Raw genomic sequence first — 18,475 nt, 5'->3', positions numbered from 1 at the left:
CAAACTTGATCTGAAATCCTAAATCCAGAGTTAAATTGCTGGTGTGAATCTTACACTAGGTCGCATTGTTAATAATTATCAAGAGAATAAAAAAAACAGCTTTTTGGCACACATGTGACTTCAACCCTTATGACAGACAGAGAAACTCTTAACCAAGCAATTATGCATAATTCTATGGAATCATATGTGCAGAATTATGTATGGCAATGTTTTTGGTTGTATTTAAATGCATATACCTTTGTTTGTGATATGAAATTTATAGATAAACATGCAGGGTATTTTGATAACAAATCTTAAAATATTGTTTGTCACATAACCCTCAAAATGTTCCAACCGTCTTTTCAAATTGTAAACTACTAGCTTGAAGGGGTCATCGGATGCAAAAATCTCTTTTATATATGGTGTTTGCATATAAATGTGTCTTTGCAGTGTGTACACAACCACCATACAATGAAAAAAATCCATTCACTCTTTTTTTTTTTTATCCTCAAAAAGCCTAAAGATTCTCCATAATCATGACGTCATATTGCTCATGCTCCGCCCACGACCACTGACGGACTGTCCCATATTAGCATATTTATGCCCTCAGCCATTTGTATACTTTCTGCTGAGCAGGTTGCCATGGCAGCACGTGTCAACATGAAGAGAGGGGTGGGGTGAGCAGTTGCTCATTATCATTTAAAGAGACATGCACCGAAACTTGTGGAAAATTGTTTGTACTAATTTAACATTAGTTTATGGTATCTGATTTAATGAAAAACATATTTCTACTTATTCATAGCAAACCTTTTTGTTCTCCTAATGTTATATCATAATACCATATTTTATTAAATTATAAAAAAAAGTACTTTGACATTAAATTGTCCAAATGTACTATTATTATTTTGTTTCACAGAAAAATATGGTAATGTATTATCCACACTATTATATTATAATATATTATATTATAACATGTTATATTTATATAGTTATGAAGGGGCTTGAATACTCGACATTCATTACATTATCAACATTGAAGTACTGCTTGATAAATTATGTTAATTAATTTAAATCACAAACCTAATTTCATATGATCTCTTACTGTGTCCTCAAAATGCAATCGATTGGGAGAAGTGTATTTTTTTATCTTAAAAATACTACTATAAATATACAAAGCACACCTAAAGTGTATGGGCTCATGTAACAGTGAAAATGTGCTGTAATTCAACTTTCGTCAATATGAAATTATTAATCCCTGTTACTTTCCTCTCTTTCAAATTATTCTGCACATCGACAAGAATATAGCGAGGGATTTTGATAATTCAAATTTTTGTGTTTAATAAGACTGCTAATAAAGTAAATGTTAATAAATGGTTATTTTATATGATTAACTTCATGATTAGAAATACAACAGCACACTTATTAGACAGGTGATCATTTTCAACAAATACATTTCCCTCAATTTATCAGAAAAGCTTGAAACTGCTTTACATTGACAAAACTGAGCATCCAAATACAAAGAAAACCAAAAGAAAACCAGATTTCAGATGGAAAAAAGTTGGGAAACTACTGGTACCAGCAGAAACAGGTAGTGTCATATTCATAGTCATATTCAAGGTATTGTTTGCCTTAAGACATAAAACAGAAAATATGATTAGTCCTGGGGGTAGTGCATTGCTCACTATTGCACGGTTATTACAGATGTTTTGGCTTGTGCATCCTTTGACAGTTGAGTTCTCGCCATCTAATCCAACTGAGAAAAAAAGAGAAGGGGAATTCACATTAGGAAGCAGCAATTCGGTCTCTGCATAGTAGATTCGATTTTAATAAGCAATTGTCCATGAATCACCTGCTGCAGTGATGCACTGGTCCTCGACACCTTTACATTTCAGTGTTTTTGTGCAGTCTGTGCCAATGCAGGTGTCGCAGCTCATTCCGTTCTCTGAGTCTGAAGCTGTAAAGAAAAGCAGAGACAGTTGAACTCAGACATACATTAAAAAGCCTTAGCAACTGTCGCCATATTGTCAGAGACTTTCAAAAAGGACACGAAACACCACAAGTATCACACAAGTGATCCATAGGGCTTGTGCGTTATATTTACATCTTCTGAATCTATACAATGGCTTTGTATGATGAACATACTTATTTAAACATTAACTCTCTGAAAAAAGAACATGATTCAGAAATAAATAATTCTTTTGAGGGAGATCTTTTCCCTGGTTCAGTTGATCCAGTTAACAAAAGCAGTCAGAATGACCTGGATCTTGATTTCAAATCAATGATGTACTTTCTTTTGATGTACTCAAATCTTTAACTTTTAGGTGGCAAAATATTTTTTTGTCATTCTGTGAAATACACTGCGCAAACCAAAAGTAATACTACCCACCGGATGAAGGAGGGTTGGCTCTCCACAGAACATAAAATATTCATTTCATTTTATTTTTCGTGTTTTGCATTTATGAGGAAAAAACAATGTTAAGGACGTGACAGTTCTCCGTTACGGACGTGAGCGCTCTGAAAGCGGCGCTAATAAGCCTACGTGTTGTAGCCTATCATTAAATAAAACGATTTAGTTTCATATTTATGTTTAAAAAAAAATACTTTATTTTTTTATTTCATCTTTGTTGATTATATGAAAAGTGAAAAGCATGAGTAAGATCATGCATAAGATGCGCAGTATATCTGGAGACGAGTGGGTAGACATGATTTTGACCACTTCATTAAGTTTGTTTTTGTAGAAAACCTTTCTTTAAAGTGAATTTCGTTTTGTATTAATTTCATCAACTAATTGCCTGGATTTAATAAATAAGAAGTAAATATTGCAGGCAATATAATCAGGACACGGAGGCGCTGGCACGTGAACTGGAGCTCGTCTCATAAATTAACCACTACTATTAAAAAATTAACCGCTGTTATTAAAAGCTACTTGCCTCACAGACCTGAGAAATATATCTATAGAAAGCTCTCTGCTTATGTAATCCGAATGAAATGTGCATTTCTCTCTGGTCACCACCACTCATTAGTTAATATTGTTCTTTGTTGTTCAGTATAGAGGTTTTTCAAATGTTATTTAATAAAAATATTTATTAATAATATTTTCCTCCTTTACATTCATATGTTTATAGTACCTGTAGGATTGTTGCAGGAATCTGAAGAACAGCATTTGGAGGACGTCCCGAACACTCCAACATTTATGCTCGAATTAACACACAAGGCAGTAGCGCAACTCTTCACAACAACATCTACAATCAACAACATTAAAAATAAAGAAGATTCACTAGCAAACCCAGTCAATAACATATTCCTTACCCAATGCACGTTTCATAATCATGTTATTCTTACTGTTCGTGGTGGTCACGGAACTGCACTGTGAATTTAAAGGACAGTTAGCAGTTTGTATGCATGTTCCAGCTGTAATGATAGTGTCAGTACAGTTGAAACACGTCAGTGTCAGTGCTGAAAGACAATGAGAAGATAATGAGGGACATTCATAGCGTGCATATAAAACTTTTAAAAACATTTCTAAATGTGATTTTTTTTTTAAACAATGAAATAAATGTCTGCAAAAGTCTCACAAAAATGTAATAAAATTTCATTTATCAGCAAAGCTATAAAAGAAATGGATGGACACATGGAAATAAATCCTGTATGACGTACCTTCGGAGAAAAACACAGTGAAAAGAACCACGGAGATGATCTGCAGTGCCATGATCCAGATGAAGGGTGTCAGATGGACAGTGCGGGAATATTATATACTGGATTTACAGAGGTGGGGTTTGTGTTAGATTTACATCATGACATTCCTTTGCATAACCTAAACACAATTACGTGATACACAATGTAGGTTTCATATATTCAGCAGAATACATGTCCTCATGACACTACTGAGTTATAGTATATTATACAGTAAATAATGTAAATATAATAAAAGAAAGAATGTATTCTAACTAAATATACATGAAAACTGGTTTGCAAAATATACCATTCATCATTTGTGAATTTGAATGCAGAAGTACATAAAAGTACAATTTCTTTTCATAAAAAGTATGTTAATGTATTTCACGACTCTAATTTTACAGATGGAGATGTCTATAAATGTTGTATTTATAAATGTTTTATCTCAGAATAACAACACACAAGAATATATCTCAAAAATAACAATTATGAACTATGAGACTAAGATATGTCTTCTCATTCTTTTGAGAGTGGATAATGTCAATTCTCAAATAAATCAATAAAAACTGTAAGTAAACTCTGTTAGCATATATTCAACTTATTGACAATGATTTAGTAACACTGACCAGTTATTACCATTTCAAAATAAATATATATTTAATATAAATAATTGAAATAAGTAATACATAAAATAATTCGCTTTGGTGCTTGTTAAAAAGTAAAGTCTAAAATCATAAATTCAACTTGATGACAATGATTCAGTGAGACCAACCAAAAATAAATGTGATTTTACTTTCTTGACATCAACTATTTCCCCTTTATTTTACATACTACACCTGAATCTGTAAAGTTCGTGTTTGTTTGAAAAATTCAAATCATTCAGGGTTTTTTATTTGCATGCTGCATTTTTCTCTACAATCTACAGTTGAATGCAAATGTCATGTTTACATATGTGGATATAAAAAGGTTTTCTTCACCTTTGAATATAGACTGTCAGTTGTTAAAAGGAAGAGTTCACTTCAAAATGAAAATTATATCATCATTAACTCACCCTCAAGTTGTTTCAAACCTGTATGAATTTCTTTCTTCTGCTGAACACAAAAGATATTTTGAAGAATGTCGGTAACCAAACAGTTGATGGACCCCATTGACTTCCATAGTATTTTTTTTCTTGAGTTTGTCTACTAGAATATTTGATCCTTACAATATGTTATTTCATTAGGATTGGTTCTAAATTATGACAGAAATCCCATAAGCATTCATCCCTTTTTTCATTTTTTAGAATTATTTATTACCTGCAAGATGTGACATCTTGACAGCAGAGGAGACCCATTTGTTCACAAAAAAAGGAAAATTCATCATGTTCACCACCATGTTGTTCCAAACCTGTATTAACTTCTGTGAAACACACAAATACATTAACTGCACCCATCCTAACTTTATTTGAACATCAACATATTTTCAGCATTTTTATTTCTGCTTTTGTCACTAATACTGATTTGCATACTTTTGCATTTCATGTGTATTTTCCTTGTATCACCTTTCCAGTCACATCAAGAATAGCATGAGTTTATTCACAGAGTAACCAAATTTCTATTCATACTGTAAGAATCAGTAATCCTTTGTCTCTAGACACATACTTGAGGAAACTTTTTAAAGTTCAGGTTTTTTTTTTTAAAGGAAATGAATACTTCTATTCAACAAGGGTTCATTAAATTGATCAAAAGTGAAAGTAAAGATTTTTTTTTAAACTATTTCAAATAAATGCTGTTCTTTTGAACTTTTTATTCATCATCATCTAAAAATGTCAACACTGATAATAATAAGAAATGTTTCTTATTACCAAATACGCAAGCATAATTAGAATAATTTCTGAAGAATCATGTGACTGGAGTAATGCTGAAAATTCAGCTTTGCAACACAGAAATAAATTAAGTTAAATTAAAAAATATATTAAAATAGTAATTATATTTCACAAAATAATTTTTACTGTATTTTTGATTAAATAAATCCAGCTTTGGTAAAAAAATAAGATAATAAAAAAAAATCTTACCGACCCCAAACTTTTGAACAGTAGTGTACAAGACACAAATACGCTTTTATAGCTTTTAATGACACAAATAAATCTTAACACAAATATTAAATCAACATGTTATTCTTTGATTATTTGAATTGATTACTATTCATTTGTTAATTATTGCTCTTTTATATTCATAAATAAAAACTATAAGGAGAATAAATGTCCGACATGACTAAAGCTGTCAATCCTATATCCTACACAACAGCATCATGTAATTTTTCATTTGATGAATAAAAGAGAGAGCCAACCAATAAAGTAAACATATGGCAAAATGTATATGTCTTCTGTAAATGCATTTAATTTCTTAAGATTGTTTTCAACTCGTGTCAAAATTGCTTTAGACGGAAAGTATAAGCATGAGTGCCACCGCCACCACCACAAATATTTTTGAAATACCAGATATACAAATTTCTATTATTCTCTGGCATATATTAACATCTACATCATTTATCTCATGATTTCCCATAGGACTAGAATAACCAGACCACACATGGATAACTTGCATTAGAATCCCTAATGACACACAGTGTCACTTACACTATTAATTCAAATTAAAGCATTAGTAACAAATTAAAAATCAAGTGCACCTATGAAACAAAAGAAAATCATAATATAAAAAGTTACTATCTCTGATTCAATTGGTCCTTAGATATAGTTTTGGAGAGGCGCTCAGTAGCAACACATTGTCAGTCACTGAAACATTTGAACCAGAGAGATGGAGATCTTTATACAGACCAATTCACAAGTGGATTCCTCTTTAAATCGAGCCATGCTTCAGGTTTTTGCAATGTTTGCACCTAGTCAGTCATGTCTTTTAAATAAAATGCTAGTCAGTTTGGTTAGCTATACTTTCAGTCCCTCTACATCACACATATTTGAATGTCACCCAAACGTATGAGAAACATAAAGGCCACAGCTCAATAATCTATTAATGCAATCAGTAATACTTGTTAACATGGCTCATTTAAAACTATAGATGTTAGGTTGAAACAGTGACAGGTCTATTATATATATATATATATATATATATAAAAAGCAAAGGCCTAGATGTTCAGTTTCTAGCAGCGTACAGACAGTGTAAGCATTTATTAGATTGTTTAGTTCTACTGCCTTCGATGTTTTGCTGCTGGTTACAGGGCCACATTTAAAAGCAATTATTTGTTAATACAGCATTACTTTCACAACACTTTTCCCAGCTTTTTTTACTCAGTTTCAACCTTTCCTGATACCACTGACTGCAGTTCACCAGTGTGAGTAGCCCTCAAAATAGCAATCAAGCCCTTAATATCTGACAGCATCCATTTGCATATTCATGCATTCACGTAGGCTCACGGGTGCTGCTCTTCCAGCAGTCTGAAGTCAGACGTTCACTAGTGTTACAGGTGTTGAGAGCTACCTGAACTGGCTCAGTATGTTAAGGGACTGAGTATGAACAGACGATCCTCCTCCTTCCTGATCCACTTTAGGAGTTTGTTGACAGCAGATACAGCGAGGCTCTTTGTTCCCAAAGGACTGAAGCAGAGGTAGAGCTCGAAGCCACTTGTTACCTATAGAGAGTTGAGGTTTGACAAATGTAAGAAAGGTAGAAAGCAGCAAAAACCTCAGGGTTTTAATGCACTGAAAGGAACAGTTCACCCAAAAATGAAAATTCTGTCATTAATTACTCGCCCTCATGTCGTTCCAAACCCGTACGACTTTCGTTCATCTTCTGAACACAAATGAAGATCTGTTAAATCCGAGAGCTTTCAGTTCCTCCATTGACAGCTACGCAACTACCACTCTGAGGCTTCAAAAATGTATAAAGAGATCGTAAAAGTGATTAGCCCAAATTTTCTGAAGAGACGCAATCGCTTTATTTGATGAACAGATTGAATTTAGGCTCGGAACAACTTAAGGGTGAGTAAATGATGACAGAAATTCAATTTCATTTTTGGGTGAACTAACTGGATACCTCCTCAAGAATGCAAAAACATGACAACATCTCTGAAAGGTATCCATCTAATGCACTTTACAGCAGACTCACCAAGGCATAAAGGTTTTCAGTGTCTGCACAGCGATAAATGTAGCGTAGGAGGCGTGTGGGGTTATGCAGGCAGCTGTGCAGTTGCTGGTACAATCCCATCAGCCTTTCTTTCTCCTCTTCTCCCTGGTATGGTTCTGGAAGGTCAGGGCTGACAGGAAAACAGGAAGTTAGATAAAAGGCAGGTGAAAGCAATGAATATCAAGCTCCAATGCCTGTCCATCCATCCATCTATCATTTATTGTCTTTTCATGATCATCACTAAACTCTTACCTTGTATAGAGCCCAGAGCTTTTAGATTTGTACACAAAGTGTCGCAGCTCAGGTATGCCGACCTGTGAGACAGGATAACTTGGCATGTTCAGCGCTTCCTGTAGGGATTGATATGCATTGCGTCTGCGCAAACGCTCCAGAAACCGTTTCTTGCAGTCGGAGAGGTTAAAGAAATCCTCTCGATCGGTGGATACCAGGATCAGACACAGATCAGAGGCTGGTTCCAGGTAAGAAATATGTGCATGGAAAAATCCAGCCGGGTTAAATTTGGGCAGACATATGGGCGTCCACCCCTCGCCTGCACGGAAGGAGGACGAAGAGCCGACCAAGTTGAAGAGCAAGTGCAGGTCCATGTGGTGCAGGAACTGGTCCTTTTTGCGCACCAGCGTCACAAGCCTGTTTCCTGCTAGCAGGATGGAGAATACCAGGTTCTTAGCTTTCGCAGCCTGCAAGCTGGAGGAGACCATGTCCCGGGCCGAGCTGGCCAAAGGCAGGCACATCACGGCGCTCAGCAGCAGGCCCGGGTCTTGGTCCAGGAGCCGCAGCAGGTTGTCGGTGAGGTGCTCTGAGCCGGCCAGCAGGCGCCGCAGGTCGTAGCTCTGCCGGTGCTGGAAAACGTGGTTCAGCTGCGTGAGGGTGAGCAGGCTAACAATCTGGTAGTAGATGTAATGAAGCTCTCGCATCAATTCCCGGTCGGAGCAGCTTGTTCGAAAGACGCCCACCAGGATGAGAGGGCTCTTCCGCAGGAATACCACCCTATAGCCATCTGAAAGAGATGTTTACGCAAAAATGTCTAGGGTATATTGATTGTAGGGCAAAAACTCATGGAAGAGTGCATTTGCATTTTGATGATTTAGTTAAAACACAATATAAAGCCAAAAAGCAAAGCATAAGTAAGTTTTTTTTTTTCATTATAAAATAAAATAATTTTAATAAATATTATTAATACATAATAATGAATAAATGTAAACTGATGTTCCTGATAAAAATTGTCAAAAATATCTCACAAGTATACACAACCATTCTCAAGTTCTGGAAAGATTTTTTTCATCAAGGCTGCATTTATTTGATTAAATACAGTTTTCTATTTTAAATATATTTCGAAATATAATTTATTCCTGTGATGGAAAAGATAAAAAAGCTGAAAAAAATTTCAGCATCAAAACTTTGGAATAGTAGTGCACATATATCAATATCAGCTATTTTCCTTTTTGTTTCCTTTCTGGATATTTCCTACCTGCATGGATGGAGCGGATGATATTCTTCTTATCTTCTACAATTGACATGAGTAACATCATGACTCCCATGATGCTGGAGAGCGCCTCCTCTGTGCCGTAGCGTGTGTAGATGGGTTTCCCAGCCTCACTCAAGACAAACACATGCTTCCTGTGACTCCGCCACGTTTCGCTTGTCACATCCTCCTCTTTTGCCTTTTTCCTGCTCTGCACCTCCTCTTTGCCCACCTCCTCCTGTTCAGCCTCTAAGCTTTCCTCCTGTGCCTCCTCCTCACCTCCTTCCAGAGACGCTTCTTGAGCGTCGCCCACCTCTGCAGATTTATCATCAGTGTTAGACTCACCGTCAGCAGTCAGGTCCTCAAAAGACTGGGCGTGAACAAACATGGCGCCCTCCTGTCCGGCACCTGTCAAGTAGTGACACATTGCTTAGAAAAGTACTAGCACACCTCTGTTCAACAAGCTATATGATTTGAGGTATCATTAATGTAAATCACAGTGTTGACAATGGATAATAAAAAATCAAGAAAAATAAGTCTTTTTCTGTGCATTTTGAGTAAAATAACATGGAAATTAAGAGTTAATTTACGATTAATGTTCCGAAATTTTCTGTACTTTTCATTTTGTTGTCATAAAATTTTATCATATAACATTCAAAGGTTTGGGGTCAGTAAGATTTTTTCAGACAGTAAAGACATGTATAATATTACAAAAGATTTCTATTTCAAATAAATGCTGTTCTCTTGAACTTTCGATTCATAAAAGAATCATTAAAAAAAATGATCATGGTTCTCACAAAAATATTAAGCAGCACAAATGTTTTAAACATTGATAATAGTATGTTACTTGAACTCCAAATCAGCATATTAGTTTGATTTATGAAAGATCATGTGACACTGAAGATTGGAGAAATAATTCAGTTTTGCATCACAGGAATAATCTCTACATTTTCATTGCGCCCTTAAAGTTCTGTATGTACTCCTAAATTTTTAAAAAATTAGAAACAAGTGCTTCTTGTGAAAAAAAGCAAGCATCAAGCCCTTCCTTGCTGGTTGCTGGTTAAGAGTGAGACTGGACAGTCAATGAGATTGAGGTGCTTCTGTACATGCATCAACTAAATGTATTAAAAACTTTTAACTCATTTAGGATCAAGAATTCCCACAAAGCCAAGTAGCCACTGTTATTTAACACAGGCACTCTTTTACTTTCCAGTTTGAGGAAACAGCCGGAAGACTTTGAAGATTTCAAAGCATTATGAAACTGTTTTGATAAACTTCAACTTCTGTAAAGAATCATTTACATGACTAAACTAGTTCTAAGATTCTAGTCATCTATCACATATATACAGACGACATCTGGGTTATTTGATCACTCACTACAGGAAAGACAATGGGATATTATGAGGATATGCATGACTAAGAAAAAAGGTGTGGTTTGTTTATAAAGGACCAACATGTAGGCTTAAAAACCATATAGGTCTCGTTAACTACTTTGTTACAGCATCATAAAAACTAAGAAAATTCTAAGATGAACAAAGATTACAATCTTGGACAAAAACAAAATCTATTTAAATCTAATAATCATTCCACAGCTTTATAGCTGAGAGTGTGAACTGTGAAACTAACCTGGCTCGGTCCCCTCCACCAGGCCGGGGGTCGGACTGTCCGAACGGTCCTGCCGGAATCGATCTGATGGCGCCAAGTTGCCATTTTTAACCTCCCAGGATACACCCTTATTGTGGACGTCTGCCGCCATCCTGGCATCAGGCATAAGAGAAGACGCGGTGTCCTGCAGTGCCAGTCAGTGCCAGGAGCGATTCACTGCAGGATCCCTACAGCTCTGAAGGGCCAACAGTACAATTGAAAGAGTTTCCATCAATGTCTGGAAGTGAAATTACAGATAGACACATTAAAAGAGGAACCAGAAATTAGTAAATTCCTCAATTTCAAAAAGTTAACTTCAGACATTGGGTCAAAGTGACAGACAACAGTGGAAAAATGGCATAATTTTTATTTTTTGGGTGAAAGTTATATGTGTTTGAGAACTCTGAACAACTGTTAGGAAAAACTATGCTTATCTGTAACGTTAATATTAATAATAATGTGTTATTAGTAATTATGAAAGAAATATTAGCATATATTTACATCATAGGAATTCAGACTGTTTATACTTCTAATATCAACAATAATAATAATTAGCCTATTGTTGTTATTATTTCATAATAATACATTTTTAATTAAAATCCAATGTAACGTATTAAAAAGCTCCTCGGTTTAAAGCTGTAAAACATAGTGTATGTTAATGCCAGTCTTGAGATATTCATGCACCTGATTTGTGATTTTTCTCATTTGTGCATAAATCCACTAGCACAGGCTAACGCACTTAGCCACTGAGCTAAACCTCTAAAAACTGTTGAATTTCACAACAAGACATTTTCTTCTGCGCCAACTTCAATTTAATTACGTCTAACAGATGTTGTCCACACAGTTTAGACTCCTAATAAAACAATTTATCGCAACTGTACCTTAAACGGTCTTTATCCAAATCAGTGTAAGTTAACCTGCCGTTGGCGTTGGGTCAAAAATCAACTCCGACTGTCACAGAACAGGCAACACAAGAAAAGAGATGAACTATGGGAAATGTAGTTGTTAATTCGGGAACTTGTAGTTTTGTTTAAGTATTGTTACTTTGCTCAATACAATGTACACGCTTTTTATGTCAAATTTAATTTTACACGCAAACCATATAAATCTCGCTTGGCTTTTTCTATAACGGTTTGATATTAACGGATTTCTGTACATTTCTCAGGCAGCTCGGAGTCGTATGTTGATGACGCGAACAAAGAGGAGGAGTCATTACGTTTGAACTAAGCGCGCTGCTTTGCTGTAATCGGGAGCTCAAAACTTAACCAAAAACAGACCATTTAATCATGGTTATGGCGTTTAATTGAGGAAATTCGTGTGAATAAGGCCCTTCAACCGTCTCAGCGTCATCTGGGTGAGTATATACTGCACATGAAGGAATAAACCAGTAGCACAAGGTATTACACAACACACCAGTAAAGAACAAAACACAAAACGTTCCGTCAACGTGGAGTTTTTAAGCTTTTTGTGTCTAATATTTTAGACCAACGATGCCCATTCGCGCATACTGCACCATCTGCTCGGATTTTTTTGATAATTCCAAAGATGTGGCTGCAATTCACTGTGGTCACACTTTTCACTATGTCTGGTAAGTGTCTCCTTTTTCATTCTACTGCATGTTTGTTTTTATTGGTGAGACTTGTATATATTTATTAATAATATCAACATAACATTACGTATTGCTCAACACAAGATCCTCATTGCCATGGAAGAGTCATGTAAATTTAAATATTTTTGTCCTAGTTATTCTGAACAATATTTAATTGGCTGAAATTGCTCTTTATGCAGTCTCTATAAAACTATAATAAAAAGAAAAAAAGCTGATAAAGTTTCATTCACCAGTCAAAAGGTGTGGGAAATTTAAACAGAGTATTAATGCATGTACATTCAAATAGTTAGAAATGTCAATGTTTGAATAATTAAACAGTGAATAATGACATTACAATACTTCCCATGTTTATTTTCCTTTCAACAAAGTCTTCTCCAGTGGTTTCAGTCGGCCCCAAGCAAAACCTGTCCACAATGCAGAAAACAGGTAAACCTTTGGCTTGATCTGCGAACTGACTAATTCTCCTGTACAATTAAATGAATTTCTGGACTGAAATGAAACCCTCACTCTTTCTGTTTAAGGTCAGCACGCGACACATTATCAACAAGCTGTTCTTTGACATAGCCCCAGAGGACGATGGGGCGCCAGTGGACCCCGAAAGTTTACAGGTGATAAAGCATGCTGTTGAATTTATTCAGTGCTCAGAGTTTAACAACGTATATTGACAAAATTGTCTTCTTTTATTGTTCCGATTTCAGAATGAGCTTGATCGCATGAAAGCAGTGTTGTCTGTAAAAGGTAAGACGGAAATCATTTCCTCAAGTTATTGATTGGTCCATCCATCAATCCATCCATTCATATTAGTATGTTTGCATGTGTTGTACATTCCAGAGAAAGAATGGAGGGACAAGCAGAAGTCAGTGGACACTCTAAAAGACACAATTGAGAAGCAGAAGAAGGACCTGGATAGAGTCCGGAAGGACATCGGAGACAAAGAGATGCTGTGTTCTGTCCTCCGGGTACGTGTTTTGGAAAACTTGTCTATTAGTCTGGCATGCTTTCCGCACTAATTTAATGCTGGTCTTTTTGTTGTATATGAATTCTCAGAAACAGATGAATTTCTTGGAGAGTCAGAAAAATGACGGACAGGCAGCCAAGGAGGAAGCCAAGCGACTCAGAGTCAAAATGAAAACCTATGAGAGGTACAAGTCATGTGTCTCGTAAGACTAATGCAGCGGTCTGTGGAAAAGTCTAGAGAAAAACTGTTTAAAAAAAATAAGTAAATGAATAAATTAGATTAAAAAAAAATGTGATTTAAAAAAAAAAAAAAAAGGTAGTTATTATTCTAATAGATTAAATTAGATTAAAAACAACGACTGATTAGTATAAATAATACAATTAATATTAAATAAACAAATAAATAAATAAATAATACATTTAACATTAGTGAGAAGTAAATGTATATAATAATGTATCTTAATGGAAATTAATTTTATATTTATAATTTATAATATTTATAAAATTATATATTTATAAAATATATTTATATATTTTTCAGTTTATAAATTGGGTATTTATTAAAGACAGATGCCTTTTAAATTTTTGCATTTGGTCTGTGGCATCTAAAATAAAAAAAAACTCTAGTTTAACGTGTGTGAGAGAGTTATAGAGAAATGGACGAGTGAATGATTGTGTTTTTCCAGCATCAATAATTCAGTGTATTTTTATGAACACCTCAATAGTGATTTGCACTCAAAGATTAAAGTTAATTATTTTTATTGATCACATGGAGAGATAGACACAATTTGAGTGCAATGATTGTTGAGTGCAATGCATAATGTTTAAATCTGAATATTGAGTTTATATCTCACAAATATGATTTTTCTTCTCAGAATTGTGAGATATAAACTCGGTAGGATCCGACCAAAAAAACGCTTCATCACTGTTTGCAAACTCCCAAATGGTCTATTGAAGTTTTGATGCAAGTTATATGGATAATAAATATTTACTGAGCTTTATTCTTATTTTATTAAATAAATATTGCATATGTTTCTGTCCTTTAGTTTAGATGTGGTCCTACAGGGTCAAAGGTCAGAGGTGGAGGCTATGATCACTGATATGGGTGTTGGTCAGTCTGCAGTTGAACAGCTCTCCATTTACTGCATTTCACTTAAAAAGTAAGTTTTACTTCCAGCAAATCCACACATTGCCACCGCTGTATATTTAGTGCAGTTGTGTAGTTTTAAACCTAGAACTTTTTTAGAAGTTTTACTTCCCAAACCATCAATACTTCCTCAAAACGCCAGTTGTGCGTCTTCATATATGCTAGGACTTGCTCAGACTTATTGTATTTGTCCTTAGGGAGTATGAAAACCTGAAAGAAAGCAAGAAATCAACAAATGAAATGTGTGAGAAGCTAAAAAGGGAACTGCTCTCTTCTAACAGCAAGGTTACTTTCTTTTCTGTGAAACTATTCATTAAAAAATATGATTTTAAAATGTATAATTGCTTATTGATTGTTTTATACTTTTCTTTAGCATCTATTTATTTATATGATCACTTTCCTATTTATACTTTTTTTTCCCACTGCAGTTGCAGAAAGCCACTAAAGAGACAAACAGGATAAAGGAGGACATGAAGGCACTTCAGAATGACCTGTCCAACGCAGACAAAGAGATCACTGTTAGAAAATCACAATTTTGTTTTATAAAATATATACAAACACCCTTATAGCTTATATTGATTGTTTTTCCAGTTTGGTGTGTTTTAAGGTTAAAACTTACATAATTCGAATGCAAATGAAATTCAAGGGAAAGATGAACTGAGAAATCTTACTGTTCTGGAAAAATGCATTTATAATAAGCATGGAAATAGTTTGACAAGATGCACACTCTTACAGCTGTGTTTCTAAACTCCTGGTTTGATATCTGATGTTTTGCAGAGCCTGAAGAAGAAGGTGGAAATTCTTCAGCGGACGTTAAGCACTCCAACACGCACTAATGAGGCCATCAGCAGACTGGTGTTTGAAAGGTCAGAAATGACTTTTATTTGAACTAAATCCTCTCTTTGGTAGATCATATACTTTGAGATTGATTTGATAGATCTGCTGAAAGAGATGTTTATTCCTGCATTTCCAGCCCTGCTCCTCTGGAGCTGAAGCCTCCTGGTCATGGTCCGATGACAGACTCTCAGGAAATTGACCTGAACCTGACCTTTGACATCAACACACCTGAACAGGTGGAGAAGAAACCCGCTCAGGTCCCGTCTAAGAAGATTCGTCTGGACCCTTCGGCGTGAGTTTTCATTCTGCGCTGTACTGTTTAGTTAATGTTCATCAGATTTTTTTGTGATATCCTTTTGTTTTGATTTTTCCACAGACCCTTATCCAACAACATGGAAAATGCACACGGACGTAGTGTATGTGTTCAAGCGGGCTGTCTTGGTGTTGAAGAATGTGACATTGGATTAGATGGAGGGTGTAATATATGCATGTGTGTGTTTTTGCTCCTAGAATGGTCGTGTTAAAGAAGATGATGTCATGGGGCCCATGTTAAGGAACTCGCTGCTCTTCAGAAAGAACGCGTTTGGGAGCATGCTGGACCCGTGCAAATTTGGCACTGTGAGAGACATATACGTTTTTGTAACTTATTCTCCAAAACCATTCATGTAGTTTTTATGCTCACCATGAATACAGTAAGAACAGTAATATTGTGAAATATTATTACAATTTGAAATAATTAGTTTATATTTTAATATATCTAAAAAAAATGCAAAGCTGAATGTTCAGCATCATTACTCCAGTCTTCAGTGTCACATGATCCTTCAGAAATCATTCTAATATGATGATTTGCTGCTCAAGTAACATTTCTTATTATTATCAATGTTAAAATCAGTTGTGCTGCTTAATATTTGGTTAGAAACCATGAATTTTTTATTTTTTTTAAATAAATCTGACTGACTCCAACCTTTAAATGTTAATGTATATTTGGTTTTGTTTTGTTGTGTTTGTGCAGTTTGCCTTCATGTATCTTGCTTTTTATTCCAGGTAAGATCCGGCTATGATGGACTTGGAGGAAGAGCCAAATTTATCCAACCTGTATCCTTATCCCATGAAAATAGTTATATTGCTAGTAATAATGATTTGAGTTATTGCTTTTGTTCATAAGATTTCCTTAATTATAGTATGTGCACCAGTCTCCTCTATCTGAGATTCGACCCCTCGCCATGAAGTCCAAGAGGAAGAAGGTTTCCAGGCCCGTTACAAGCAAGCCCACCTCCAGCCTGACCACTCTGGATGGTTTCTTGGAATAAAACATCTAACATTTGATGCCTGCCAAAAAAAAAAGCAATATGGGAAGCAACTATTTACAGCAGATTCAATAAGAGAAGTGGTTCTATTGGGCCATCGCTAAGAACGGTGTTACTGTGCATCTGACCAGTTTCAGGGGGATTTTCATCTGCAGTGATCTGGTGATAAACAGAGAACGCTTGATGCCACTTGCTTTCGGACATTTTTAGCAGAGACTGAAAATGAAGAAGTCCAGTGCTAAACAGTGTTTGTGGAAACCTCAGTGGCCACTCTTAGCTCTTCTGTATGTTTGTCTGTGTTTGTTTTTAAGCTCTTCCTTGTACAGATTGAATCGTCCCACTGGGTAGTGGGCACCTCATATTACGCTGGAATGAACTCGTCATGAGATAGAAAAGTTTTATTTATTACTTTGACTTTGCTCACCATCAAAATGTAACAGGGCTGCATTTCTGTCGTTCATTGTCTTTAGATCAGAATTTGTGTCCATTTTCTCTTTGTTTTTTTCCCCTTTGATCTATAGAAGTTTCTGTCTTTATGTTCTTTGAGATTTTCCTCTTGTCTCTGTATAGATAAGTATAATTTGAAACAATAAACTATAGTTTTTTTAAATAATATTTACATCTCCATTGTAATCCCTATCAGGATTCTTGAAATTCTTAAAAGGTGCCTTGTAATATATCCAAACACCAAAATATTGTATAAGCCAGACAAAAACCTGCTGAAAATGTAACAATGCCCTAGTGGAGTGTAAGTCTTCTCATGTGCAGGCAGCAGGTGGCGCTAAAGGGTTGTGTATTTTTTTTTTTATAATCAAGCAATTGAAAAACACTGGACCTGGGACAAGCATATCATGATTTCCACAAAGGTACTATACGGTTATCCAGACCACATGTGATGACCTACCCCAACCCCGCCCCTAAACCTACCCATCACTGGGGTTACGACCAACCAAGAGCGGTTGTGGTCAGGTGTGGTCCGGATAACTGTATAGTACCTCCACAAATATACTGTTTTCAACATTAATAAGAAATGGTTCTTAAGCACAAAATCAGCATATTAGAAAGCTGAAAATGTAGCTTTGGATAAATGATATTTTAAAATATATTAAAATAGAAAACACTTGTGAGATATAAACTCAAAATTGCATGAAAAAAGTCAGAATTGGGAGATATAATCTCAAAATTACCTTGTTTACAATTTTGTTCCGGGCAGAACTGTCATTTTCTGCCACCAGATAGGCTCCGCCCACAAAATACATCATGCAAACATCCAAATGATCTATTGATGAGAAAAGAAAATTGCATATTTGACATGATTTTTAGCTGTTGTCAATACTACGAACAACTATATCCAGTGTGTCTACTTCCAGTTGGCACATCTTTCCATGAAAGAACTATTTCATGAATTATTTCAATCCTATTTCAAAAAGACTAGATTAGATTAGATTAGATTAGATTCAACTTTATTGTCATTACACAAGTACAGGTACAAGGCAACGAAATGCAGTTTAGGTCTAACCAGAAGTGCAATAGCAGCAAGTGCAGGATATACAGTGGTTCCATAAGTGCAGAACATGGATATGTACTGAATAAATATAGAGTTGAATACTATTATAAACAAAAATTTACAGATAGATTGTCCTATGAATATAATATACAGATAACTATTACTGTGAACAGAGTTTACAGCTAGATATGTACTGAATATAATAATAT

The 18,475-nt window shown here is 35.2% G+C and overlaps 3 protein-coding genes across 5 annotated transcripts; 1 reads left to right on the top strand and 2 right to left on the bottom strand.

Moving 5' to 3' along the window:
* Positions 1-1,295: 1,295 nt before the first annotated feature.
* LOC311282006 (uncharacterized protein) lies at positions 1,296-3,835 on the bottom strand. 2 transcript variants are annotated; one of them, XM_084395465.1, is made up of 5 exons: positions 3,637-3,835; positions 3,322-3,435; positions 3,108-3,221; positions 1,829-1,933; positions 1,296-1,732 (listed from the first exon to the last, which is right to left on the bottom strand). In XM_084395465.1, the coding sequence occupies exons 1-5, from the start codon at positions 3,686-3,688 to the stop codon at positions 1,467-1,469; spliced, it is 651 nt and encodes a 216-aa protein (XP_084251591.1). In that variant the 5' UTR covers positions 3,689-3,835; the 3' UTR covers positions 1,296-1,466. The 2 variants fall into 2 exon arrangements, with proteins under 2 accessions (XP_084251591.1, XP_084251592.1); XM_084395466.1 differs by having other exon boundaries at positions 1,296-1,933.
* A 2,959-nt stretch (positions 3,836-6,794) lies between these two features.
* mon1a (MON1 secretory trafficking family member A) lies at positions 6,795-11,862 on the bottom strand. 2 transcript variants are annotated; one of them, XM_084395463.1, is made up of 6 exons: positions 11,784-11,862; positions 10,885-11,140; positions 9,265-9,666; positions 8,028-8,793; positions 7,758-7,905; positions 6,795-7,281 (listed from the first exon to the last, which is right to left on the bottom strand). In XM_084395463.1, exons 2-6 carry the CDS (start codon positions 11,027-11,029, stop codon positions 7,141-7,143), a joined length of 1,602 nt encoding a protein of 533 aa, XP_084251589.1. In that variant the 5' UTR covers positions 11,030-11,140; positions 11,784-11,862; the 3' UTR covers positions 6,795-7,140. The 2 variants fall into 2 exon arrangements, with proteins under 2 accessions (XP_084251589.1, XP_084251590.1); XM_084395464.1 differs by having other exon boundaries at positions 10,885-11,098.
* Positions 11,863-12,087: 225 nt separating this feature from the next.
* Positions 12,088-17,366, top strand: traip (TRAF-interacting protein). Its single transcript, XM_084396068.1, has 16 exons — positions 12,088-12,256; positions 12,386-12,490; positions 12,880-12,937; positions 13,033-13,119; positions 13,210-13,249; positions 13,343-13,470; positions 13,559-13,653; positions 14,515-14,628; positions 14,813-14,900; positions 15,044-15,133; positions 15,393-15,481; positions 15,589-15,744; positions 15,829-15,868; positions 15,963-16,070; positions 16,497-16,547; positions 16,646-17,366. The coding sequence occupies exons 2-16, from the start codon at positions 12,393-12,395 to the stop codon at positions 16,760-16,762; spliced, it is 1,359 nt and encodes a 452-aa protein (XP_084252194.1). The 5' UTR covers positions 12,088-12,256; positions 12,386-12,392; the 3' UTR covers positions 16,763-17,366.
* The last annotated feature ends 1,109 nt before the right edge of the window (positions 17,367-18,475 follow it).

This window comes from Rutilus rutilus (genome assembly GCF_951802725.1).
Source record: "Rutilus rutilus genome assembly, chromosome: 22".
In the NCBI taxonomy this organism is placed as follows: domain Eukaryota; kingdom Metazoa; phylum Chordata; class Actinopteri; order Cypriniformes; family Leuciscidae; genus Rutilus; species Rutilus rutilus.
The sequence above is the reverse complement of the archived record's forward strand: the minus strand, read 5'-3'. Positions and strand labels throughout refer to the sequence as shown.